The sequence below is a fragment of the Varanus komodoensis genome, unplaced genomic scaffold (genome assembly GCF_004798865.1).
Source record: "Varanus komodoensis strain SLA01 unplaced genomic scaffold, ASM479886v1 scaffold54, whole genome shotgun sequence".
In the NCBI taxonomy this organism is placed as follows: domain Eukaryota; kingdom Metazoa; phylum Chordata; class Lepidosauria; order Squamata; family Varanidae; genus Varanus; species Varanus komodoensis.
Window position 1 is genome coordinate 1,966,384 of NW_025336142.1, and position 25,869 is coordinate 1,992,252.

General features: G+C 45.7%; 1 protein-coding gene across 2 annotated transcripts in view; it reads left to right on the forward strand.

Moving 5' to 3' along the window:
• The window catches only part of VWA8 (von Willebrand factor A domain containing 8), a 66,715-nt gene that overhangs the window by 23,967 nt on the left and 16,879 nt on the right, over positions 1-25,869 (forward strand). For both annotated transcript variants that reach the window (XM_044448198.1, XM_044448199.1), the window contains exons 19-31: positions 5,614-5,685; positions 6,649-6,725; positions 8,564-8,639; positions 9,319-9,454; positions 10,643-10,762; positions 11,226-11,431; positions 13,200-13,351; positions 16,347-16,455; positions 18,032-18,170; positions 18,768-18,970; positions 21,481-21,597; positions 25,478-25,542; positions 25,636-25,761. In XM_044448198.1, coding sequence (XP_044304133.1) covers positions 5,614-5,685; positions 6,649-6,725; positions 8,564-8,639; positions 9,319-9,454; positions 10,643-10,762; positions 11,226-11,431; positions 13,200-13,351; positions 16,347-16,455; positions 18,032-18,170; positions 18,768-18,970; positions 21,481-21,597; positions 25,478-25,542; positions 25,636-25,761 — 1,598 coding nt within the window. The remainder of the gene's footprint in view (positions 1-5,613; positions 5,686-6,648; positions 6,726-8,563; positions 8,640-9,318; positions 9,455-10,642; positions 10,763-11,225; positions 11,432-13,199; positions 13,352-16,346; positions 16,456-18,031; positions 18,171-18,767; positions 18,971-21,480; positions 21,598-25,477; positions 25,543-25,635; positions 25,762-25,869) is intronic.

The window sequence follows — 25,869 nt, forward strand, 5'->3', positions numbered from 1 at the left end:
GAGGCTAGTTTGCAGAGATAAGGTATCGGCAGTTTCGCAACCGCAGTTCTCCTCCCAGTCTCCCATGTATAAGACGCCCCTCCATTTTTAGGCAAATATTTTTAAGAAAAAGTATTGTCATATACACGGAAAATACAGTAATTCCAGCCGCTGGTGGTGGTTTGACTAGGAGCACTTGCAAAGCAAATCCCTTCCCAGGGAACCGTCGCCCCTCTGCTTAGCCACTTCGCTCCTTTCTCTGGTTAAATCACAGTGACTCCTGGAAGTCGGAGAGTAACCACAGCCCCACATGGCATCCAGACTGGGATGTTGTGGCCACCGTCTTCAGACAAGCAAGGAAAGTCGGTCCACTTCAGATCTATCCTGCCGTCCCCTAGCACGAGGAACGGCTGGTTCAAGCGGTTAAGTTGAAACTTCCTAGTTTAGCCGCAGTTTAAGGAGCAAGAGGCTCAGAGGATAGGCAGAGTGCAAAGCGAAACAGGATCTGAGAACTGAAGCCAGCAATACTGACACTAAAGTAACGACTCAAAGCGTGACTCAAAAACTGCTCTTTTAAAATTTATTAGGATCGCTTTTTTAACATCAGGATTTGCTTTGATCAGTAAAGTTATTTGGGAGCAGGAGTTCTCACTTGTGCCTGTTTATTGCCCCTGTGTGTTTCCTGTTTGGATGCACAGAATACTTGTTCATCTTTTATCCGCCTCACCCAGTTATGATCTGGTTGGATAATCCCTTGGCAGGAACATGTTTTGTTTACTGCAGTGTTAGAAAATAATGTTGCCGTAAATTATACTGAGGGGTTTTAGAAACTTATTTCAGCATCGGAGCTAATAACACCCTGGGTTTTGTTATATATTGGTGTCTGCAGATGGTGATGCAAAAGGTGTTAATGAAAGGAAAGGTTGTTACATAGAGTTTCTTATTCCTTTCCGTAGGCTCTGACCTACTTGAAATGACCTATTTTTTTTCCTTGCCAGGATTGTCATAGTTCTCGGTTGCTGTTTTTGTTGCTTCAAAATTATTTGCAGAGGAGCTATTGTATAGGTTGGCCTAAATGGCATTGTGCAGTGTACTGTATATAAATAAATAAGTTGACAGATTTACACATTTTCGTAGAAACAACTGGAAGCATGGAACAACTGGCAGGGTGGGAGAGAATGCCCATTAAAAATCCCGTTTACAGGCGAATTTGTGCAGTCTGTTGGATATGTGAGCAGACTTTTGGCATGCCTTCTGCTTATTTAAACTCTCTCATACACATCGCAGCAAGCAATCCTGCGCTGTTTCCACCACATGTAGCATTTTACACAGACGTGCCTGCAAGATGATCAGGGTTAGCATGGTAACTCTCTTCCTGTCCACCATTTTCTTCCTTCTCAGTCCTCCAGGGAGGGGTGGGATGAACCCTTCTGGAATCCAAAACTCTGGTTAGCCACTTGGCAAGAGTGACAGCAAGCTGCTCTGGCCAAGCAGCGGTGCGTTTCTGGCCTGTGCACCACAACGAGTTGTGTTTTCCAGTTTGGACAACACAAAAGCAATCATGGTACTGAGAAACTGTAGAAGAAACCACTATTTCAGTTCATGGTTTCTCAAAACCCTGCAATGAGGTTCAGACGACACGACAGACCAAAAGGGTAACAGGCAAGCACAGTCGCTTCTTGAGTTGGGTGAACCCAGCCTCTTTGCTTTAAATGAGCTGTGTTCCTCAGGATAAGCATGAAGCTGTTGCTAAGGTCAAGCCAGGATAGGCCTCACGACCATCTTTTCCCGCCAGCGGCCGATCGGAGACATTCTTTCCTACTTCCAGAAGGGCCACCGTCAACCTGCGCTGCTGCTCGTGGTGTACCATGGCCTGTGCAGCGTTCGTGGCTTGTGCACTAAGAAACCTCCTACTGCGCTCAGCCAAACCCTCCACTAGCACATTGTCCTTCAACTTTGCAGCTGACTAGATCTGACCCACATTAGCTGTGCTCCCTGCTCCCCCCACCACCGGTGCTGGTGAGAGCAATGCCGGATTGGGGCGGGGCGCGTGGGCGGGCGCCGGCTTAACCCGCCGGACGCGGCCTGGGGCCAGTGGCCTCTGGCCGGCGCCGCCATTTGTGGCCATTCATGGCCGTGCGGGGCTGGGCTGGCGGGGGACTAGGTTGGTGGGGGGGAGTTTAATTTTGTATTGGGGGGGAAATGTGGAGTTTTTGATTGTTTTTAAAGTTTTATTGTATTTTAATTTGTTTTTATGGAGTCTTCCCTGGCCATGTTGACATTTGTGTTTCCTGGGGAGAGTGTGGGCGCCGCCATTGGGGTGGTCACGGGCAATGGACGTTACAGCAGTGGGGGCTCAACGTGTCTGCGTAGAAGAAGGAGGGACAGATGGCTGACACCTGTCCCTCCTTCTGGCTTTGCCCCCAGCCAGAGGGTTCCAGGTAGTCTTGTTAACCGCCCCTCGGGCCTGATGGTGCTGCTGCTCAAAGCCAGGTCGGTCCACAATAAATCTTCCCTCATCCATGACTTGATTGTGGATGAGGGGGCCGACCTGGCTTACATAACGGAGACCTGGGCGGGAGAGGGGGGGATGTCGCCCTCTCTCAAATGTGCCCGCCCGGGTATCTGGTTCAGCACCGTTGATGCCTGGAGGGGAGGGGAGGGGGGGTCACTTTGGTTTACCGAGCCTCCATCTCCCTCACGGGACTTCCAGTCCCTTCGAGGCCAGGGCTGGAGTGCCTCTACTTGGTGTTAGGCGACCGAGACAGATTGGGGATTCTGTTGCTGTACCGTGCACCCTTCTGCCCAACAGTCTCCCTGCCTGAGCTGACGGAGATCATCTCGGACCTAGTGTTGAGGACACCCAGGATGTTGGTCCTGGGGGACTTCAATCTCCATGCCGAGACTGGTCTGACCGGGGCGACTCAGGACTTCATGACGGCCATGGGGCTGTCTCAACATGTCACCTGCCCAACCCATGAACGTGGACACACTCTGAACCTGGTTTTCTCGACGGGGCAGGAAGAGGGTGGTCTGATGGTGAGGAATTTATGTCTGACACCCCTGTCATGGTCAGATCACTTCCTCGTGAGGTTTGTGCTCGAGAGCGGCCTCTCCCTCTGTAAGGGTGCGGACCCGATTGTGTGGGTCCGCCCCCAGAGCCGGATGGATCCGGATGGATTCCTGAAGGCCCTGGGGGAGTTTCCGGCTGACAAGACTGGTGCTCCTATCGAGGCTCTGGTCAAACTGTGGAACGGGGAGATGACCAGGGCTGTTGACACGATCGCTCCTAAGCGTCCTCTCCCGCCGGGCAGAGCCCACTCTTCCCCTTGGTATACACCTGAATTGTGGGTGATGAAGCAGGCTGGGAGACGGCTAGAGCGTAGGTGGAGGAGATCATGGGATGAATCTGACCGAACACAATTGAGAGCCCATTATCGGGCCTATGCTGTGGCAGTGAGGGTGGCGAAAAAGAAATTCTTTTCCGTTTCCTTGCCTCCTCAAAATGCCGTCCGGCGGAGCTTTTTCGAGTGGTTCAAGGCCTGGTTCGTCCAGATCCTAAGAAAGATCTGGTTCCACCCTCGGAGGCCTGCTGTGACAACTTTGCCAAGCATTGCAGGGAGAAAATCGCTCAGATTCGTCACGAGCTAGACTCTACTAGTGACTCAGAGGTTTCTGGGAAGATAGCAATGCCGCCGTCTGGTCCAAAATTAATGGATGAATTTCAGTTATTGCGGCCTGATGATGTGGACAAGGTGCTTGGACGAGTACGTCCCACCACTTGCGTATTGGACCCTTGCCCATCTTGGTTAATAAATAACTCCAAGCACGGGAGTGGGATCTGGATCTTGGAAGTGGTTAATGCTTCTCTGAGGGAGGGTCGGGTACCTGCCCCTTTAAAGGAGGCGGTAGTCTGACCGGTCCTGAAGAAAGCGTCACTGGATCCAGAGATGGCCACTAATTATAGACCAGTGGCTAACATCCCATTTCTGGGCAAGGTGTTGGAGCAGGTGGTAGCGGGACAACTCCAAGCTCTCTTGGATGAACTGATTATCTGGACCCATTTCAGTCCGGCTTCAGACCCAGGTACGATACTGAATCTGCCTTGGTTGCCCTGTACGATGACCTGTGCAGGGAGAAGGACAGTGGGAGTGCGTCCCTGTTGGTTCTTTTGGACCTCTCAGTGGCTTTCGATACCATCGACCATGGTATCCTTCTGGATAGGCTTGCGGGATTGGGGGTCGGAGGCACTGCTTTGCAGTGGTTCCGCTCCTATCTCAATGGCCGATTCCAGAAGGTGGTGCTGGGGGACTATGGCTCTGCGCCATGGCAGCTATGCCATGGAGTACTGCAGGGATCCATTTTGTCCCCCTTGCTGTTTAACATCTACATGAAACCGCTGGGAGAGGTCATCAGGAGGTGTGGGCTGCAGAATCATCAGTACGCTGATGATACCCAGCTCTACCTCTCGTTTTCCACCAATCCGGGTGAGGCAGTGGCTGTGCTGAACCGGTGCCTGGCCGAGGTAATGGGCTGGATGAGGGCCAATAAACTGAAGCTCAATCCAGACAAGACGGAGGTCCTGTTGGTTGGCGGATCGGGCTTCGATGAGGGTGAATTGAACCTAGTCCTGAATGGGGTTGCACTCCCTCTTAGGGACAAGGTCCGCAGCTTGGGAGTGCTCCTCGACACAGAGCTTTCATTGGAAGCTCAGGTGACAGCAGTGGCGAGGAGCGCTTTCCTGCAGCTTTGGCTGATCCATCAGCTGCACCCCTACCTGGAGTATGACTGCCTGGCGACAGTGACACACGCGTTGGTGACTTCCCGCCTTGACTTCTGTAATGCGCTCTATGTGGGGCTACCCTTGAAGACGGTCCGGATACTTCAATTGGTTCAAAATAGAGCTGCCAGGCTGCTGACGGGGACTGGGCGTTATGTTCACATGACTCCAGTCCTCCATCAGCTTCACTGGCTTCCCATTGAAGCCCGGGCCCAATTCAAGGTGTTGGTGATGACCTGTAAAGCCCTAAATGGCTTGGGTCCTGGTTACCTGAAGGAGCGCTTACGTCCATATATGCTCGCCCACCCCCTGAGATCCGCGGGAGTGGCCCTTCTCCGGGAACCCTCCATGAAGGAAATTAGGAGGGTAAGTACTCGGAGGAGGACTTTCTCTGCGGTGACGCCCAATCTATGGAATGCGCTCCCCAGAGAGGTCTGCCTGGCACCGTCGTTATTTGTTTTTCGGCGCCAGGCCAAGACCTTTTTATTCAAACGTTATTTTAACTGTTAATACTATTTATTTATTTTATTCTTTGGCCAGGGCAACTTATTTTATATTGTTAACTTGTTTTATATTTTTATTGTATAATATTTTAATTGATGTATTTGTGAGCCGCCCCAAGGCTTCGGCAAATGGGGCGGCATAGAAATTTTCTAACTAACTAACTAACTAACTAACAATCCTGGTCTTAGGATGTTAGCGATAAAGACAAATACTGCAAGTTTGCCCAACTGAGGTCATAGCTGTATGTCACCAAAACAACGCCAGTGGCTGTGTGTGTGTGCTACATATCACAGCAGAACCACTTCAGCATTGTTCTGTTCTTTTTCTTTCAAATTCTGCAAATGGTTCAGCATATGATGGTGATGGAAGATATGCTAAAAGACTTCTTGCTTGGAGAGCATCTTCTTTTAGTTGGCAACCAGGTAAGAAAACCAAAATCTCTTCTGCTCGCACATGGGTTTATTTTGCATATCGTAATTATGATTTGTGGAAAGGTGTGGCCTAGCTAAGTTATTCATTCATTGCATTGCCTCAGATCCCACTGTTTTTCATGCAGTTCAATAAGAATTTAATTTTTTTACTAGATAATGTTTTGAGTATTTTCCATTTTCAAGAAGTATATCTTTAAACATGATTGGCTGTAGCAAATCCTTACCATGGTTTGAAAGTTCACAGGGGCTTTTGGCCCAGACTGCAACCCGCCTTTGCTTGATAGCCACACGTGCATAACCAAGCCCAGCCACTGTGGCTCGTGTGAACTACCGCCATTTGCAAGTACTAACAGGCAGCCGTTTCATGTTCTAGCTCCTCTTCCACTGTTCTGTCATGCCGAGAAAGCTTTTGGTCACCCAGAATGCACAGGCTGTTTTGGGGTTGTGGATGGCTCCTTGCCCTCACCTGCAGCCCAACCCTGCCGGTTTTGCAGGGGCATGACAACCTGTGAAGGGGCTATTGGGCTACGGTGCCTCCAACCCAGGAGTGCATTTAATCCAGTTGATTGTACAAACTCGGTCATGGGCCCACTGAGACTAGTTTAATGGGGGGTCATGGTGGGCACCAGACAGAAGCAGCAGAAACCATGGGCTTGACAAAAACAAGTATAGGATCAGCCGTGCTAATCTGCAAATCCCGCTGCCGGGGGAATGACGATGTTGTGTGCCACAATCCCATCTCAGGAACCATGGAACGATCGGTTTTGGAACCTCACTCATTACCACACCCAGCATCTCAAAATGGGAATCACACACCATTTTAGATACCGCAACATAAGCCATTTTGGTTCCTATAATTCGAAAGCCTCTTTGGGGAATGGGGATTGCTTTTTCTTGGGTGAAAAGAACTTTAAATTCATTATTGTATTAATTGAAATGCTGTTTTGTTTATAGGGTGTGGGGAAAAACAAGATAGTCGACAGATTCCTTAACCTGTTAAATAGGCCAAGAGAGTATTTGCAACTGCATAGGTGAGAAACACCTTGTCGTAATGCCTTTTATAAGCTCATTATTGGGTGCCTGCCATCACTTAGCATTTTCAGAGACATTGCTGGTAAAATATTGCAGCCCTCCTGATGCAAAGAAATACTGCAAATTCTGCAAATGTGTACTTACCACAAAGCTCATATTCTTGCTAATGCACATCTGTATAATATGGGAATGATTGGTGGTACGTAAATTCAGACCAATATGCACGTCATTCAAGCCACCGGGTGTGGGAGGGAGGTGTCATATCTTACGATGGAAAGCAGAAATAGCCCCTTGGCACAGAATACTTGTCTTGGATATGCAGAAAGCACCTTCCCCCAGTTTCCATATTTGGATCATTATAGTGTGTTTGAACAGCACTCTCTGAGTCTGTCCCCTTCGAACCTTATCCTAATGTCTCTGCGATCCAAAGGAGTTCTGACTTGCTTCAGATAGACGTCTTCTTGTAGCTGTCACGTGTGAGAGTGGGGGCTTTCCTGCTCCATGGAACATTGTGTTCTTTTCTCCCTCTAACAAAATGTGGAGTGGCAACGATCGCAGAGGAAACTTACCCTCTCTTCCAAGCTGTCTGTAACTTGGCAAATATGCAGTCCCAGTTCTGGGACAAGTGTCTTCTCCATACATGGATCTCTCTAAGCTTGTCTACGGTGGCGTTAGGATCCACCCACAGAAAAAGGCAAAAAGGAATTGGCCACGTGTATTTTCCAAAGAAATCTGAAGGGCACTGTAAACCAGCTCTGGAAAAAAGCCTTTCCATCTGTCAGACTTCTCTTTGGAGATTCTCTTTATAGTCAAGTTCTCCTTTTTAATTGAAAGAAGAGGTTGTGGCAAAAACACCTGGTGCTTTTTTAATTATGCTTTTCAAAAGTCTGAGGAAATGCTTTCAAGTTCAACGGAGGTGGAATAAATGACATGTCCATCAAGCATAGAGCAAGTGCTCTGAGGATGAATGGCATGCGGTTCGGGTTGGATTTCTTGAAAATACGCAGCACCTCTTGTGGGGAAGGAATGTCGAGACGGGAAGAAGCATTAAGGCTTTCCAGAGGTGCTGAAAATTGTGAGAAAGAAAAGAGGGGGAAAAACCTCCTTTACTCATTAAAATGAGAGGCTGAGGTTAGTTAAAATTTAGCCCCTGGTTGATGTGAAGTAAGCAAGCGAGCTGCCTCCCCTACTCCTTGGTTTCCATTCGTTTCCTGTGGGCAAAGCTTGCTTGTTTGGCTCTTCAGGGCCTTGACGCTGTTACATGTGACTCAGGCTTGGATGGCAGCTTTAGTGTAATAATAAAACTAATGGCATTTTTCCACACAAGTAGATTGTTGTCCCAGTTTCCCTTAAAGCTAGCTGCGGGGTCTCTCTGTGTTATCTAGTATGATTCTTTAGCAATACAGCATAACAGAGGGGTAGACAGTATGGTTTCCCCATAGCTCACTGCAGTCCCTGGTCAGTTTTCTTGGTGCTCACGACTTACAGACCAAGCAAAGCATGTGACATTCCCAGAATGCTGTGAAAAAAATTTCTGTCAGTGGTGCCAAGAAATGTGTTGCTTCAAAGCAATTTAGTGTGCTCTGTGTGCAGTGTTTATTTCAGATTATTTTATCTCAGCCAGTTATTTCTCCATGGAAGCCATTTTGTGGCGGTGCCCAGGACACCTTCTCAAATGGCCAAATGTGACCACAAAGGTGATCTCTCCCTAATACAATATATTACCGCTCCTTGTATGAGTTCTTGTATTGTGCCTAGCGGTAAGAATCAAAGCTATTTTCGCTTAATGGCTTTTCCCATTTTTCTGTATAAAACATGTTCCTATTTTGCTTTTTAGAGATACCACCGTGCAAAGCCTTACACTGCAGCCTTCTGTTAAGGATGGCCTAATTGTGTATGAAGATTCTCCACTAGTAAGTCATGTCTGACAGATTTGCATATATGGATTTCTCCTTAACATACATTGTCAGTAAATTAGTATATTGGTGGATTCATGTCTTGATCATGATCTGCAAGAGATTGCTACATCCTAATAATCCATGACTTCTTTTCAAAATAAATTTTGCTGCCCTTGGAGCAGAATCACTCTCCCAGCATGTCGTTTTCCTGCAGAGTTGGGGTCCTGGTAACCCACAGAACAGAGGCTGGAAAGCAGTGCACGGGGAGAGCCATTCCCACATGCTGTTTTTCCACAAAATTCCCAATTCTGCCCCAGGCTCTGCTCAGCTCCCCAGACTGCTTTGTCGCAGCCCAGAGACTGAGTTTCTGGCAATCCACCCTTCCTGGGTGAGGCCTGGCTTTTGCATTCCCAACTGCACATCACTTGGTATCAGCGTTTAATTATGTAAAGCAGTGAGCATGCTCTCTTTGGTGCCTAATATATGGAGCATTCTGCAGCCTGCAGCAGACCACCATATGGCTTGTGGTGGTCACTCAGCTGGGGGAAGCAGAAGAGAAGGATCTGCAGCTCCTTGTCCACTCTGGGCACATGAAAAAGCAGAGCATAAATTTAAATCTCTCTCTAAAGGCTTCCGGAATTGATGATGCAGTTTCTCCTTTATGCCGCTGATGCCTCATTTATTTTTTTCCCAGGTGAAAGCCGTCAAGAAGGGGCATGTCCTAGTTATTGATGAGGCAGATAAGGCCCCCACAAATGTGACTTGTATTTTAAAAACATTGGTGGAAAGCGGGGAAATGATTCTCTCTGATGGAAGGCGCCTGGTCGCCAGTAAGTAGTCCCTGGGGCACAGTGTTCCGGCAGTTAACGTTTATTGCAGATTAATTACATTATTGCTATGAATATTTCAGCAGGCACGCAGACTGCAGTATCCTTCTCTGCAGAATCGTCGTCATCATGAGTGTCGAGTGGAGCAGGCTGGGCTTGGCCGTCCAGCAGCTCCCTGGGGCATAGGACTGGGGCCACGGTGGCCCGGAAGGGACATGCCCCGTTGGCTTTCTCCCTTGGGACACCATGAGGGCCAGGGTGCCTCTTCCGTTTTCCCTCCCTTGGCTGCACTGGCCCATGTGAGATATCCCTGGGACTGTGCTGGAGAGGGGGGCTATGGGTCAGATGTGGATACCTGAGGGACCCAGTCGGTAGTGATGGGCAGAGGGAGACATGGTGCTAGAGGCAGCCTGGCCAGAACATGTTCCGGATGGCTAATGGCTGGGCCAGGTTTCTGTCCCATGCGTGCTCACCAGTTTTGTGGTTGCCCTGCTAGGTTGTCAGGTCTGCTTTGAAAAGCCGGATCAGTGCAGAAGTAAGCCCTCGCATGCCCACAGTTCTGCCTGGCATGTATATCCAAGACCTGGTGGGCGAATGGGGGCGAGTTAGTCTCTCCCAGCTCTGTCCACCGGAGTGCCTGGTTCAGAACCAGGGTAGATGTGAAGGCTGGGGACTGGCGCGTCATCATGGTGTGGGAGGATTCAGCTCCTCTCTCCAGGACTCGAAGGGCTGTCATAGCGAGGAGGGCCAGGATCTCTTCATGATCATCCCAGAGTGTAAGACAGGGAACAACGGGCTCAAGTTCCAGGAGGCCAGGTTCCACCTGAATGTCAGGAAGAACTTCTGGTAGGACAATGGCATCCATGACCTGGGGTGGTGGTGGGCTCTCCCACACTGGAGGCATCCAAGGTGCGACTGGAGGGCCATCTGAGAGGGATGGTTTAGCTTGGAGACCTGCCCTGGGCACGAGGTTGGACCCACTGGCCTTCTGGCCCCCTCCAACTTAAGTATTCCATGATCCCATGATCTGAAGAATTTCATGAAGAGAATGTCCATTTATTCCTTTGTTTAGAGAGTGGAACTGACCCCCAAACTGTGATTGATCATCTTCAGATGGGAAAGTAGTTTTTTTTAAATGAAACCGTCCCTCATACAATTGAAAATATTAATTCAAGTCTACATATTTTCCAGATTCTGCTTGTGTGAATGGCAGAGAAAATGTGATAGTAATTCATCCAGATTTTAGGATGATAGTACTAGCAAACAGACCTGGATTTCCTTTCTTGGGCAATGACTTCTTTGGAACTCTGGGTAAGCAGTGCATGGAATAAAAATGGAGCATGGAGAAGACATAAAGGAGTCTGCTTAGCATCCTTTACCTGTGAATCTCATGCAGCTGTTGCAGTCCTGGGCTTGGCACTATGCCATATGGTGGTGTGGAACATCTAGATGACTTCTGTGGGTGTTAAGAGTCTTCACAATGTTTTACCCGAGGGTGGGTGGCAGGCGTCCAGGGAACTGCGTGGAGGAAAGGAACCTTTGTGCACTCCAAGGGAACATGCTGAAAAGCTCAGCATTGGTGGTTTGTGCTTCCAGTGGAGGAACGGGACAGGTTTCAGTTGGAATGCAGCGAGCTCAGGGTGTCTCAACCTGGCATTGAGACAGTCCTATGTTTTTAAAGTTTCCATTGCAAGACTCTGGGCAAACAACAATCGCGGCATTATATACCGCTGTCGTTACCTCTCCCTCTCTCTTCTTGCCTTGTTTATTTTAGGAGATATTTTTAGCTGCCATGCAGTTGATAATCCTAAACCGGACTCGGAGCTTGCAATGCTTCGGTGGTATGGGCCTGAGGTGCCAGAGCCCGTCCTTCAGAAGCTGGTTGCTGCTTTTGGAGAGCTCAGAAGCTTGGCCGATGAAGGAATTATCAATTATCCCTATTCAACTAGAGAAGTGGTGAATCTAGTAAAGCATTTACAGGTATAGGACCAGAATTGCTTCATTCACAGATATAGTTGCAGTATTCAAGCTGATAAATAATGATATTTGACTTCAGAAACTTTTTTTAAATAGTTGAAGAGCATTGAATAGTCGCGGAGTATACCTATGTGTAATTTTAATATTACCTGCTCAGAATGTTACTGGGCCTTTTGAAATCCTTGGGACTAACTTTCTCTGAATCGGGTGGCCAGATTCTTTCTCCCTCTGTGCGTAGGAAGGACACGATTCTTCCCTTTGTGGGCACATCACTTGTGAATCCCCATGAGAAGGGGATGGGCAACTTGCAGCCTTCCAGATGTTGTAACCTAAAACTCTATTGTCCTTCACCAACATAAACAATGGAGAGGGATGGTAGGAACTGCAGACCAAAATATTTGAAAGGCGCCCAGTCGTCCCACCCTGTGCTGTGAGGCCCTCTGTCTCCTCCTTCCCTCCGGTGCAGTGCCCGAGCTTTTAGTTAATTAATTTCATGGGAGTGTTGTTCAAAAGAAAATTTACTATTCTTTAGTTTTGCAACTCGGAGTAGTAAGCAAAGGTCAGTTTTCGTGAGCAAAACCTGGGGAAAAGCAAAGTCTGGTGCAATTCTTCTCAATTGAGTTACACACGTATGCAGGGCTTTTCGTATTGATCATGTTCAGCTTCAGTGCATAGAGAAGAGAAGTTTTTAATGCAGCCACTGAACCAGTATTCCCAAGGGACACGGTACCAGAATACAAATCTGTAAATAAGCTTTTAATTTTTGTAAACTTGGACAGAGATTTCTCCTTCACGACTCTCCAAAGGAAAGAATCCTCCTCTTCAAAGGTGGAGACCAGGCTATTTTATCTTCAGCTTGCGTGATATATTAACTGACTCAGTTCTGGTGAAGGGCACACTAACATGGCATTAAATCAGAAAGTGAACTCCTTCCAATGTTTGAAAATGGCCAATTGATGATTCACAGTTTCCTAGGTTGTACTGAACCTTCCTTGTAGGCTCTCCTTCAGATATTGCCTGTGTTTGCACATAATGACAAGCCATGGCTATTTAATCCCCACTTCTAAGAAGAGTTGAGTGGAGAAGGGCCGGAAGAGCAGAAGACTGAAGGGTTTGTTTGCTTTGTTACCAGCGGCACAAGCAAAAAAGTGGGATTGTTTTGGACTGAGAGCCCTTAGTTCTAGCAGGTAGGGGGTGGGTCGGAATGAAAGGGAGGAGGGAAATGATACAATCTTACATCTTGGGAATGAAGGAAGGCAGGAAATTAGTCATACACAATTCTGTTTGCGTAGTTATCCAACACTGCAAGCGTCTCTGCCGTAGGCTTAGTTTTCTTAAGTATGGAAGTAATTGTTTTGGTTGAAAGGTGTTTATACTTGTAGCAAGAGATGCATATTCTCAGCATGATTTATTTATATATGAGTTCTAACTGGTCGCTGGATGAATCCTTTCTCTGCAGTTACTGTCAAATTGTAGCTGTTTGCTTCAGGTCAAGATGTTGAGGAACAGCTGTGTAGCTACACACACCAGCGCAGCAACAGAGTTTGGGAAACTGGGAATCATGTCTTCTGTGGCTATACCTACGTATTTGTGTGCAGAGAGAAGATTCTTGCCCCAAGATTCTTGCAAATGGAGATGCTTGTAAAGTCTTGGAATGCTTCTGTCTGCTTCTCTTTGCCGGGTGGGCAACATAATTCCGATCCATGCCTTGGATGCTCGCATGTACAGAACTTGGAAGGTTTCTTGTACCATTTTCTCTTTCTCTTTGCAGAGGTTTCCATCTGAAGGACTTGCGAATGTTGTTCAGAATGTCTTCGATTTTGACTCCTACAACAGTGAAATGCGTGAAATTGTAGTTAGAACTTTGCATAAGCACGGCATCCCAATTGGAGCAAAACCTACCAATATACAGCTGGCTAAGGAGTAAGGCTAACATTCGTCTTTCCTGCTGCTAGTTATGATCAACCTGGAAAGCTTGAAACAAATCTTTTTAGTTCACCCCTAAAACTAGGTCACAGTAAATGATTATAATATTTATTTATATAGCATCATTAATGTACAATTACAGCATACATTGACATGTATAAAGTGTGAACATATGAATATCAGTGATTTGTATGATCAGATCTAATCAAATAAAGGGAAATATTTGTTTCTTTTTCCGTTTCTATTCATTGAATTTACCTTTCTTCTATTTTTCACCATACTGAACAACAAAAACAAACTTTTTTCAACAAGTGGAGTGGAATGAGCTGGTCTTAGCTGTCACCAATTCTGTGCAGGGTTTGGAAATACTAACCAAAAATGGTAAATTCATCAGTTGAGTAGTTTTCTCCATACTTATTGTGACATCCTTATTAAGGACAAATTATCTCTCAAAGGAAACTACGTTGCAAGACCACAACACAGCAAACAATTGTCATCCAGTTTGGTTCACAATTCAGCTAACTTTCCAATGATGTTAGCCAGTTATTCAATAGATATAAGCATTTCATTCTGAAGGAAGGGCTTTCAAATAAAACTTTACATTTTACAAGATCACATATTTGAAGTCTAGTCACTAGACCAATTTCAAAAATTGTTTCTAATGAAACAAGTATTTCCCTTTATTCTGCACAACAACATTGTCAGACAAATTATTACCAAGTTCCCTCTTTGTTTAGGTTTGCTGAGGTGGAGGGAGGGGCTCAGTCCTTTCCTGGAGCCAAATTGCTCAGTTAAATGTCAGTTGGTAAATCTTCCCCATAATTTCGCCGTGCAACTTCTAGAAACGTTTTCAGATTGTTGAGTCTAACAGCTACACCTTTACAGCTCATTTTGAAGGCTGAGGAATTTAATGCCTGCTAAACTCAACTTCGGGGGAATGCTTGGTACTATCAGTTGCTTATTTCTGTGTCACACAAGACTTTAAAGAAAAAAAAATCTCAGGGTAGCTTCCCAAAGTATATGTGCAATTTGGTAAAGAATAATGCTTCTCTGTAAAATGCTAGCGTTAAAACATAGAGGCATCCATTAGTTAGAAAATATTGGTCAGTAAAAATTTCCAAAAACCTATTTAAAACTTGAATGCCAACCTTCTGTCAGAACTCATGGAAGTCTGGTAACTAAAGCCATATTGAATTGGGTTCTCATGCAGAAAGCTCTTCTCTCCTCAATATAGAAGTTGATCTTAGAATTCCTCAGTGTTTGCTGTCTGAGATGTGGAATTGTTCAATGAGAAGATGACAATGGAGGGTGAAATGTGAATTAAAATCTCTTTTTGTTTTCTGGGAGACAAGCAACCTTTGTTCTGCATCTGACTCTTCAGAAGCATAGAGGTGTTCTGGATGCTTAGGCATCCCAAATATTCCACCCAATAGGCGTGTTCTAGGGTATTAATCTGAAAGAAAAGGAGGAAAGATTTAATTATATCTGCAACAATTCCTGGAATTTCAGTTTGGGATATTACTTTAACAACAATAGTAAATTCTTCTGTTACCTAAAAATCCACCAAGCTTCTCTTCGTCTCTTCTCAGTCGGGATGCACTAAATACTCTATGAGGAAGTACTTTGGTTTCTTTCTTCAGAAAAGGAGCTCCAGCTGCAGGCAGTATAGAAGTGCTATAAATAATAAATAAAGACACTAATAAGAAATAATTGAATGTACTTAGCAAATGGAGGAGCCATTTTCTCGTAAACGGTGTGGTGCATTCTGCTCGAGCCCTTTGTTCTTGGCAGCAAGCGTGATCGCTGACTGAAGCTGCTCTAGAGCTCTGCCTTGCTGCCTGTGCTTTTCTAGAAATGTTTTGTTATTTTTATTATTTTATTTTATTTGGAGTTTTTATATGCCGTCCTATCGCTTGCTGCCTCGGGACGGCTTACATAAATTAAGATAAATAGACAACATAGTGCCCAATACAAATACAAAAAATATAAATTACACAAATTAAAAACCCCAATTCATTCTGGCTGGAAATTAAAACCAATAGATAATATTAAACATTGTTAAAATATTGTTTAAATTAAAAGGTCTTAGCCTGGCGCCGAAAAACAAATAACGATGGCATCAGGCAGGCCTCTCTGGGGAGTGCATTCCACAGATGGGGTGCCACCGCAGAGAAGGCCCTCCTCCAGGTACTTTGCCTCCTGATGTCTTTCAGGGAGGGCTCCCGGAGGAGGGCCTCTGCTGCCGATCTCAAGGGGCAGGAGGGCAAATATGGAAGCAGGTGTTCCTTCGAGTATCCAGGTACCAAGCCGTTAAGGGCTTTGTAGGTGATAACTAATCTTGCATTTAGAAGTTGAGCTGGATCCTCTAATTCTTCAAGAGATGTGTCCCCTTCCTGATGAAGGCGCCATGAAGAAAGCTGGCACTGTGCACGGCTGTTCCCCGTATTTCATGCATAATTGCAAGGCATGTCCCAAGCACCTTCTGTCCAGGTTGTCACCTTCCTGATAGCATTTGCTAAGAACATGGGGTTGTTTGTTTGTTTATGTATTTATTACATCTGTATGCCACCCCCTTTGCTTCGGCAAGTGTTCACAATCGCCTCACAGAATAGCAGAATCATAGAATAGTGGAGTTGGAAGGAGCCATGAAGGCCATTGAGTGCAACCCACTCGACCTTCGTCCACCACACACTTTTGTTCCTTGAGGTGCAGCTGCATTCAAACCTGTCCCAATTTCTTATCTAAAAAGTGTTGGTGGATTGGCACCATTTCAGTTTATTCTGTAGAAATAGATCATTTAGGTTTTCAAGACCTTTATACCACTGGAACTAAACATTGTAGGTTGAATTCCTCCTTTTGGTGGGACTTTAGATCTGCTTGGAGTATAGCAAGTTAAAAGTGTATCAGCAAGTGTGGTCATCCCAGAGAAATGGCTTGCTGGTATATGACTTTAAAATCGCAAATTAATAATCATGATATTTTTTCTGGGCAGGTTGATATTGCCAGATCCAAAATTTATGGGCTACTGGAAAGTCAATCATTTGGGTAACGATGGGCGGAAACTTTTGTGTCCAGCTGATACTCGCCGCATAGATGTAAAGGTTGGTGAGGTTTTCTAAAAGTTTAGCGTGACCTTATTGGCCAATGTTTAACACACTACGGTATTTTTAAAATATTAGCCATATGTAGCTTTCTGAATCAAGCCCGCAAGGCCTGATCATATAAGAGGAAGGTTTCCAGAAGACAAGAAGGAAAAAGAACACCTGATGGCACAAACAAGTATAAAGAATGGAAAACAACAGTGAGATCAAACTGTGCATGCGCCAGTTATGGAATTTAGCATATAAATTCCTGTGAATGATTAAAAAATAGGCCTGGTGCAAAACTCAGCCCAGATCGAATGGAATGGGAGAAATCTACCCCACCCCACCAAGTATTCTATCTTCTCTTCCTTACTGCCTTTCAATGGCAGGAAGAAGCAAGAAGGGAACACAGCAGGGCTGCAAGCTGCAGACGGCGGCATCCGGACACCGCCTGCTCCCTGCCAAAATTCCACGATGAGGCAAGGCGAGGCAAGGCACTGTACGGCACAAGCCTTGCCTGGAACCGTCGCACCAGCTGTTGGCGCAGTCGTCCAGAGCACTGCAGCCTGCCCCTGGCGAGAGTAATTGTGTTAATTAGGCAGCCGGTGGGCCATTTCCAGGGGTGAAAAATGAGGCACCGCAGCTTCTTCCCCCTCCCTTCACTCCCTGAACTGCCTCTCTGGAAGAAACCAAAGGCATTTCGCCCTGAGTGGCAGAATGCATAGAGCTGGCTCTGTGGGAAAGCGTTCAGAAATTTCTTTTCCTCACAAATAACTAAGGATCTGTTAATCTGGAGATTTTCGGACTGGATTTGTAGATTTGAGGTTACAGAATTCCTGTCAAGCCCTACGCATCCAAACAGACATTGAGCACGTAGCCATAACCGTCCTCACACCTGCCGGCCGACTGGCTCACAGCCTTCCAGTTCGTCATCTGAGTTAGCTTCACACTGCACTGCTTTAAAAAAATGCCCTGTTGCATCTGCTTCAGAGTCAGTGTCATCTTGCACTGCTTTTTAAAAAATTCCCATTCCACGATACCAGATGCATTTCTTCTTTCCTCGAGCAGCGTGCGGCTCAAGGTGGCTTATGTGCGAGGTGAATTGTGTGAGCTTGTGCATGTCCGTCAGAAGTAAGTCTCACCGAGTACAGTTAGTCTTGCTCCCAGGAAATGCACATCGGATTGGAGCCCTAGTGCGCTTAGGTCATCCTCCGCTTATTAGCAAAGGGTGCAGCTTGAGCAGGCATTAGAGAGAGAGAAACAAAGTGCGTCCGCTCCCCGGAATATTGGCTGTTCCAGGGGTGCTTCCTGCTCTCCTCGCTTACTCTCTGCACACTCAGAACTATAATTTTGCCGCTCTGCACCCGCTTGTACGTGCGCATGGACAGTATTCCAGGTGGTCGTAGCAGTCAGCACCATTATCCCCGATCAGTGCCTGAGCCCCCAAGCCCTTAAGGGAGAGCTACGTGGCTCCTTGGATCAGTAGGACGCCACACTTTTTGGCTTGCCTCCTATAGTTTGCGGTGTCAAGCCTGAATGGCATTACCTGTGAAGAATGTTGACCGACGTGGCTTTTCTTGTCCTTTTCTTATAGGGACCGATGTATTTAAATGTGCAGGCATTTCCCCTGGAGAGGCACAATGCCCGGTCTCTGAGTTTTACAGAAGAACTAGCATTCTGGTCACTGCCTTTGGATGATGTTAATTTGGTGTGTGATATTGCCGTGACACGAGGTAAAACCATTCTTTAAAAAAATTTCTGGGAAATTGCTGGCAATGAGAAAGTGCATGAATAATCAAACAGACATTTTTGAACAGAATTTTACATGTTTACATTTTTATTTTTGATCATAATTTTACATTTTAAAGTGGCAAGCAAACTCAAATGCTTTAGCACTTTCCCCAAAGAACATCTTCTGCATATTTTGTCCTGGATTTTGTTGATTTAGAATGCAGTGCTACACACTTACATTGGTGTAGGGCCTCCTGAACTTAGTAGGACTTTCCAACTCCATATTGTTATGGGGTGTTAACATCCACATTATTTCTCTGCGGACTGTGTGGCCACCCCCTTTTATTTCTGCCTGTGCAACAGAAAAACCATCTTTCAGAGAGGCCTATGTTCACTTCCTATGAGCATACTTCAAACACATTTGAGAAAATCAGGAAGTTGAGAAAAAACTTCAGTGCATTGCTGTAGCTGCAGGTGCTTTTTCACTCTGACTTCCAGGTACCATCTGCATACATACTGTATCTGAGAATGCACATAAGCGCTTCATTGCATTCTTGTACATGAAATCATGCATTGACATCTTATCTCCCCATTTACAGAGAATGACGCTGAGAACACCCTTTATGTAGCTACATGCAATCCTGTGTCTTTATATTGTATGGATATAACTAGTAAAACTGGATATTACGTGGACTTGTACGATATCTTCCCAAGAAGTATTGGTGGTGCATGGCAGCCTTTCGTGACACTGGCGCCTCTCGGTTCACCACTCAAGGGTCAAGTGATTCTGCATGAGGAGCAGGTACAAACCGTCCTTCCCGTGCCTGATTCATACTTTGTCACTGGGATGTGAAATCCACAACATTCCATTTTTCATCCCTAAGAATGCAAATGCAGGAATATTTCCTCAAAATAGCAGTGCGCCTTATTTGTGGAGAAGTGCTATTAGGTCAGGAGCAGTTCTGCTAACGGTTGCAAAGTAATATTTCTGACTTGTATTATATTGTAGAATGCAAAGGGTGGGTGATTTTTACATAAGCAGCTTCTGGACTCCCAATTCTAGACCTTGTAAAATTGATATGGATTCACCTGCTTCCAAAATAACATTGTTGCACATGAAAATTATGTGGGTTGTAGCATGTCTCTTTGTTTTTGTGCTCACGTTCCAACTCATTTGGGATCACAAATAATTTTCACCCAGTTCAGATTAGTTGGTAGCCTAAGGCAGGATATCGAGGATATATTTCTTCCTGGTTTATGGCAGTGCCTCTTCCATGGGCGAAACCGTTTAGATGCAGAGCAAATATTGTGCCTCATTACAGCAGTTGGCCAGTGTCCCTCTAACCCCCTGTCTCCAGTCTAGTTGCCTTAGCTCCCTCACCAAGTTTTCCAAAATATTGGAAAAGCATCTCTGTATGCTTCCTGTTTCTGACTCTGTCTGATCTCTTCTAGGAAAAATTGTATTCCCAGTTTTCCAGAACTAGTGCATTGAAAGAACCTGCCTTTAATGAGAGTTGATGGAGTAAACAGCCGTGAAGAATGACTTTGCTGGTTGAAAGCAGTATATCAATAATTATCACCATTATCTGGAGAGCCAGCCTAAATCCTTGTTCCCATTTGCCCTTCTAATTGAACATACTTCCTCCTGGGCAGGGGAGACAAGCACTTCTCATGAAGCATTTCAAAACCGAGTGATGTGCTTATACTCCTATCTCAGGGCAAATTAAATCAAATTTCCATACAGCTACCCACTTGCAATATGAAAGTGTTTGGATGCCGTTTTGTTCGTGGAGGATTGGGCTTGGAAGCAGAGGAGTGGGTGTAGCTTTGGAGGGAATCGTTACTGTTGGCAAGGATGATAGCAAAGCAGAAAGGAAGTGAGTCTTGTATAAACGTTTAGTTTCCTCTGCCCTTCTTTCTTCCTTTTTGCATTTCATACGTGCTCCCATCCAGAAGAGCACTGATATCAGCTTCCCCATCCCTGAAGTGCAGTTACACCCATATCTGCACCAAGTTCTTCCAAGGGAGGAAAGCCCCCGGGCTAGGAGACAAGCTGCAGCAAGGAGAGGGAAACTGTGCGGTAGCTAAAAATAAAGGAGCGGCACCTCAGAATAATGCTTGTTGCATCTGTTGAGCATTTGGAATTCAAGGCACTGGGGACATGAGGTCACCCAAAGGTTTCTTTTCTCCCAGTAAAAAATAAACACAAGAGAAGCTGCACAAGAACACGGCTTTTCTTCCCAGCCCGCTTGAAGCGTTGCCAGAGCTGTAACTGGAAGTATTTACCAGTGACGCAAAATTCTATTTTTACGCGCACGCCTGTGTAGCACCGGTTGCCGAGTGCAGATGGGAACCATTAACATCTGAAGCGGTGGAGAAAAGAACACAACTGCCTTTTATACATTCAGGATGATTGGGAAATCCTAGCGCTTGCTTTGCTTCTCTTACATGAATATGCCTATAGAGGCATCAAGGAAAAGATCAGAACAACATTTTCCCTCTTGAATTCTTTGCATTTATCTTTTCCTTGAAATACTTCTGCATAAATACGGACTGCGGCATGTGAGCACTTGCCAGTGCTTTATCCCACATGAATAGAGTCGACTCCAAACTGAAATTGTAAGGCTTACTAATATCTTACTGCACTGAAGCCAGAATAGATCTCATTAAAAAAGAGATGTCTGTTTACTCAGAATAGCTGCAGTGAATGTCTGAACAGAGATCTGGATCGCTCATGCGGCTTTTAAGGCACTCGTAAATATAGTACGGGGCTCATCTAGCACTTTCCCCCTTGAGATCTAGCTTTCTATGTTCGGGGAATTGCTTGTTTGGAGGAACAGACATGCCCAACTTCAATCCCGTTGGTGGTGCATTGTCCAAGACCACCTGCCCTTGAGGTTTCACACAGGACAGCCTTCAGCAGGAGCAGAATCTTTTGGCAACATTTTAATACAGTAACTAAGTAAGTGGCGAGCCTTAGAATGAATTTCCAGCCATTTCTTTGCTGCCGGCTGTCCCATCGGTGCCACGTGGATTCTGGTTCTGGTAGGACAACAGAGCCAGTTTCGCACAAGACGTCAGATGCTTAGTTCTCTTCCACATCAGGGCTTGAAACCCATCAATGGGGGCCGAACAAGGGACAACACGGTGTTGCAGGACCTTTGGAAAAATTCTTGTAGCCTTACATAGTGTGTCGTATTAAAGCCATGGAAGGTGTAGACTGCATATACCATTCTCTCTCTCTCTCCCTCCCTCCCTCCTTCCTTCCTTCCTTTTCTTTTTCTCCCCTGCTCCACCCCACTTTTGTCGCAGAGCAATGTTGTTTTACTGCTTGACACGAACACTGGAGCCTTACGCCGATTTTCACTGTCCGAAGATGTGCAGAACTACCCTAAAAGGACGGCCTGGTGGGGCAACAAGGAAGAGGCGGTGAGGCAGATCTGTGTCCCAGCGATGCTTTGTGAAAATTGAGGCACCTTTGTCTCCACGGAGCCCAGCTATGGTGGTTTCTATCCTAGCCTTGAGTGGCAGCAAATTTAAATAGGGTCTTCCATCCGAAAGCTCATGCCCTATACAAGTTAGTCTTTTAAGGCACCACAGGATGTGCAGCAGACCATGACCTTGGACATCCAGAGTACCATTTTGCAGTTTTGTTTGCGTCCCTGTTCCTGTTGAGGTTGAAAAGTGATTAGGTTCAGGCAGTCCTTTGGTGTGTACTGCACCCTGCTGGAGCGCATCTTAAACGCTGCATCGATTCAGCGGAAAATGGAGTAGAACAAGGGAGGTAATTTTCCTTAGGAGTCAAGAGAACCGGAAAGCTTTTGTTAATGTGTGGCAACTAGCTAAAAAGAGCTACAGCCAGTTGGAAAGGAACTCGTGTGTTGCTCCTGGCAATGCAGCATTCTGAGGTTCCCCCCAAGCGTGTTCTCTGTGGAGTTTGCATAAAACACCAATGATTTCTTTACTCATCTTTCTTTCTAGAAACTGAGGGACAGAGAGTAGGTTGCAGGGAAGACTCTTAAACTGGGCATTGTTATTGTTGTTGTTAGTCACAAAGTCGTGTCCGACCCATCGCGACCCCATGGACAACATTCCTCCAGGCCTTCCTGTCCTCCACCATCCCCAGAGTCCACCTAAGCTCACACCGACTGCTTCAGTGACCCCATCCAGCCACCTCATCCTCTGCCGTCCCCTCCTTCTTTTGCCATCTATTGTTCCAAGCATTAGGCTCTTCTCCAGGGAGTCCTTCCTTCTCATTAGGTGGCCAAAGTAGTTGAGTTTCATCTTCAGTATCCGGCCTTCTAAAGAGCAGTCAGGGTTGATCTCCTCTAGGACTGACCGGTTTGATCACCTTGCGGTCCAAGGGACTCGCTGGAGTCTCCTCCAGCACCACCATTCAAAGGCCTCAATCCTTTTGGCCCTCAGCCTTCCTTATGGTCCAGCTTTCACAGCCATACATTGCAACTGGGAAAACCATAGCCTTGACTATACACACTTTTGTTGGCAGGGTGATGTCTCTGCTTTTTAGTATGCTGTCTAGATTTGCCATAGCTTTCCTCCCCAGGAGTAAGCATCTTTTATTTTCTTGGCTGCAGTCCCCGTCTGTGGTGATCTTGGAGCCCAGGAAAATAAAATCTGTCACTACCTCCATTTCTTCCCCATCTATTTGCCAGGAAGTGAGAGGACCGGATGCCATGATCTTAGTTTTCTTAATGTTGAGTTTCAAGCCAACTTTTGCGCTCTCCTCTTTCACCTGCAACAAGAGGCTCTTTAGTTCCTCTTCACTTTCTGCCATGAGAGTGGTATCATCTGCATATCTGAGCTTGTTGATATTTCTCCCAGCAGTCTTTAATTCCAACTGGTGATTCATCTAGGCCCACCTTTCTCATGATGTGCTCTGCATTTAAGTTAAATAGGCAGGATGACAGTATACGACCTTGCCAAACTCCTTTCTAAATTTTGAACCAATCAGTGGTTCCGTGTCCAGTTCGCACTGTTGCTTCTTGACCCGCATACAGGTTTCTCAAGAGACAAATAAGATGGTCTGGTACTCCCATCTCTTTAAGAACTTGCCACAATTTGTTGTGATCCACACAATCAAAGGCTTTAGCATAGTCAATGAAGCAGAAGTAGATGTTTTTCTGAAACTCCCCAGCTTTCTCCATGATCCAGCATGTTGGCAATTTGATCTCTAGTTCCTCTCCCTCTTCGAAATCCTGCCTGTACTTCTGGTAGTTCTTGGTCTACATACTGCTGGAGCCTAGCTTGTAGGATTTTGAGCATAACTTTGCTAGCATGTGAGATGAGTGCAATAGTGCGGTAGTTTGAACATTCTTTGGCATTGCCCTTCTTTGGGATCAGAATGTAAACTGACCTTTTCCAATCCTGTGGCCACTGTTGAGTTTTCCAAATTTGCTGGCATATTGAGTGTAGCACTTTTACTGCATCATCTTTTAAGATTTGAATAGCTCAGCTGGAATACTGTCACCTCCACTAGCTTTGTTGTTGCTCAGACTTCCTAAGGCCCATTTGACTTCACATTCCGGAATGTCTGGCTCGAGGTCAGTGACCACCCCATCGTGGTTATCAGGGATGTTAAACTCTTTCTTGTATAGTTCCTCTGTGTAATCTTGCCACCTCTTCTTAATCTCTTCTGCCTCTGTTAGGTCCCTGCCATTTTGGTCCTTTATCATGCCCATCTTTGCATGAAACGGTCCCTTCATTATCTCCAATTTTCTTGAAGAGATCTCTGGTCCTCCCTATTCTATTGTTTTCTTCTATTTCTTTGCACTGTTCATTTAAGGAAGCATTCTTATCTCTTCTAGCTAGTCTCTGGAATTCTGCATTCAGTTGGGTGTATGTTTCCCTTTCTCCCTTGCCTTTCGCTTCCCTTCTTTCTTCAGCTATTTGTCAAGCTTCCTCAGACAGCCATTTTGCTTTCTTGCATTTCTTTTTCTTTGGGATGGTTTTAGTTGCTACCACTTGTACAGTGTTGCGAATCTCCGTCCATAGTTCTTCAGGCACTCTGTCTATCAGATCTAATTCCTTAAATCTATTTGTCACCTCTACTGTATATTTATCAGGGATATGAATTAGGTCATACCTGAGTGGCCCAGTGATTTTCCCTACTTTCTTCAATTTAAGCCTAAATGTTGCAACGAGAAGCTCATGATCTGAGCCACAGTCAGCTCCTGGTCTAGTTTTTACTGACTGTATAGAGCTTCTCCATCTTTGGCTGCAGAGCACATAGTCAATCTGATTTCTGTGATGCCCATGTGTAGAGTTGTCTCTTGGGTTGTTGGAAAAGTATGTTTGCTATGACCATCGTATTCTCTTGACAAAATTCTACCAGCCTGTGCCCTGCTTCATTTTGTACTCCGAGGCCAAACTAGCCTGTTATTCCAATTATCTTTTGGCTTCCTACTTTTGCATTCCAATCTCCCATGATGATAAGGACATCGTTTTTTGGTGTTAATTCTAGAAGGTGTTGTAGGCCTTCATAGAACCGGTCAACTTCAGTCTCATCAGCACCAGCGGTTGGGGCATAGACTTGGACTATTGTGATGTTGAATAGTTTGCCTTGGATTCAAACTGAGATCATTCTGTCATTTTGGAGATTGTATCCCAGTTTTGCTTTTCCTACTCTGTTATTGACTATGAAGGTTACTCCATTTCTTCTGAGGGATTCTTGCCCGCAGTAGTATACCTGATCGTCATCTGAATTAAATTCCCCCATTCCTGTCCATTTTAGTTCACTGATTCCTAAGATGTTGATGTTCAGTCTTGTCATCTCTTGTTTGACCACGTCCAGCTTGCCTTGATTTTACATTCCAGGTTCCTATGGAGTATAGATCTTTACAGCATCGGACTCTTCTTTCACCACCAGATACATCCGCAACTGAGTGTCCTTTCGGCTTTGACCCAGTCACTTCATTCTTTCTGGCACTACTAGTACTAGCCCTCTGCTCTTCCCCAGTAGCGCATTGGACACCTTCCGACCTGAGGGGCTCATCTTCCGGCGTCATATCTCTTTGCCTTTTGGCACTGTCCATGGGGTTTTCATGGCAAAGATACAGGAGTGGGTTGCCATTTCCTTCTTCAGTGGATCATGTTTTGTCAGAGCTCTCTGCTATGACCTGTCTGTCTTGGGCGGCCCTGCAGGGCATAGCTCATAGCTTCATTGCGTTACACAAGCCCCTTCGCCACGACAAGGCAGTGATCCATGAAGGAGAAATGGGCATTAGGGTGACCATTTTGCAATGGTTTGAAATGGATGCTTTTGTGATTCATGTGTTTGCTTGTTCTTTAGAAAAGTCACAAAATGTGCCAAGAGTTTTCACACAAAAACTGGCTGGTGTTCTACAGAGAGGAAGGGTGAGAACTAATAACTCCTTCCTCCTCCTGTGAAAGAAATTGCTCCTTTCTTGTGATTATCACCAGCCTAATTCCTACAACTTTATTCTGCAGGAACCAGCTCATGGTTCTCAATGTCCTGGAGGGTCAGTCTCACACCATCTCCTTGCCCATCAACCTCAAGTCTGTTTTTTTAGTGGCCGAAGACCACTGGCTCCTTGTGGAGAGCAAAACAAACCGGTAGGATAAACATATTAATAACTAAGCTTTCTTCTAAACTTAGATAAATTTGGCTTCTCCTATGCCTAAATATTTGTTTATTTATTTATTTGGAATTTTTGTATGCTG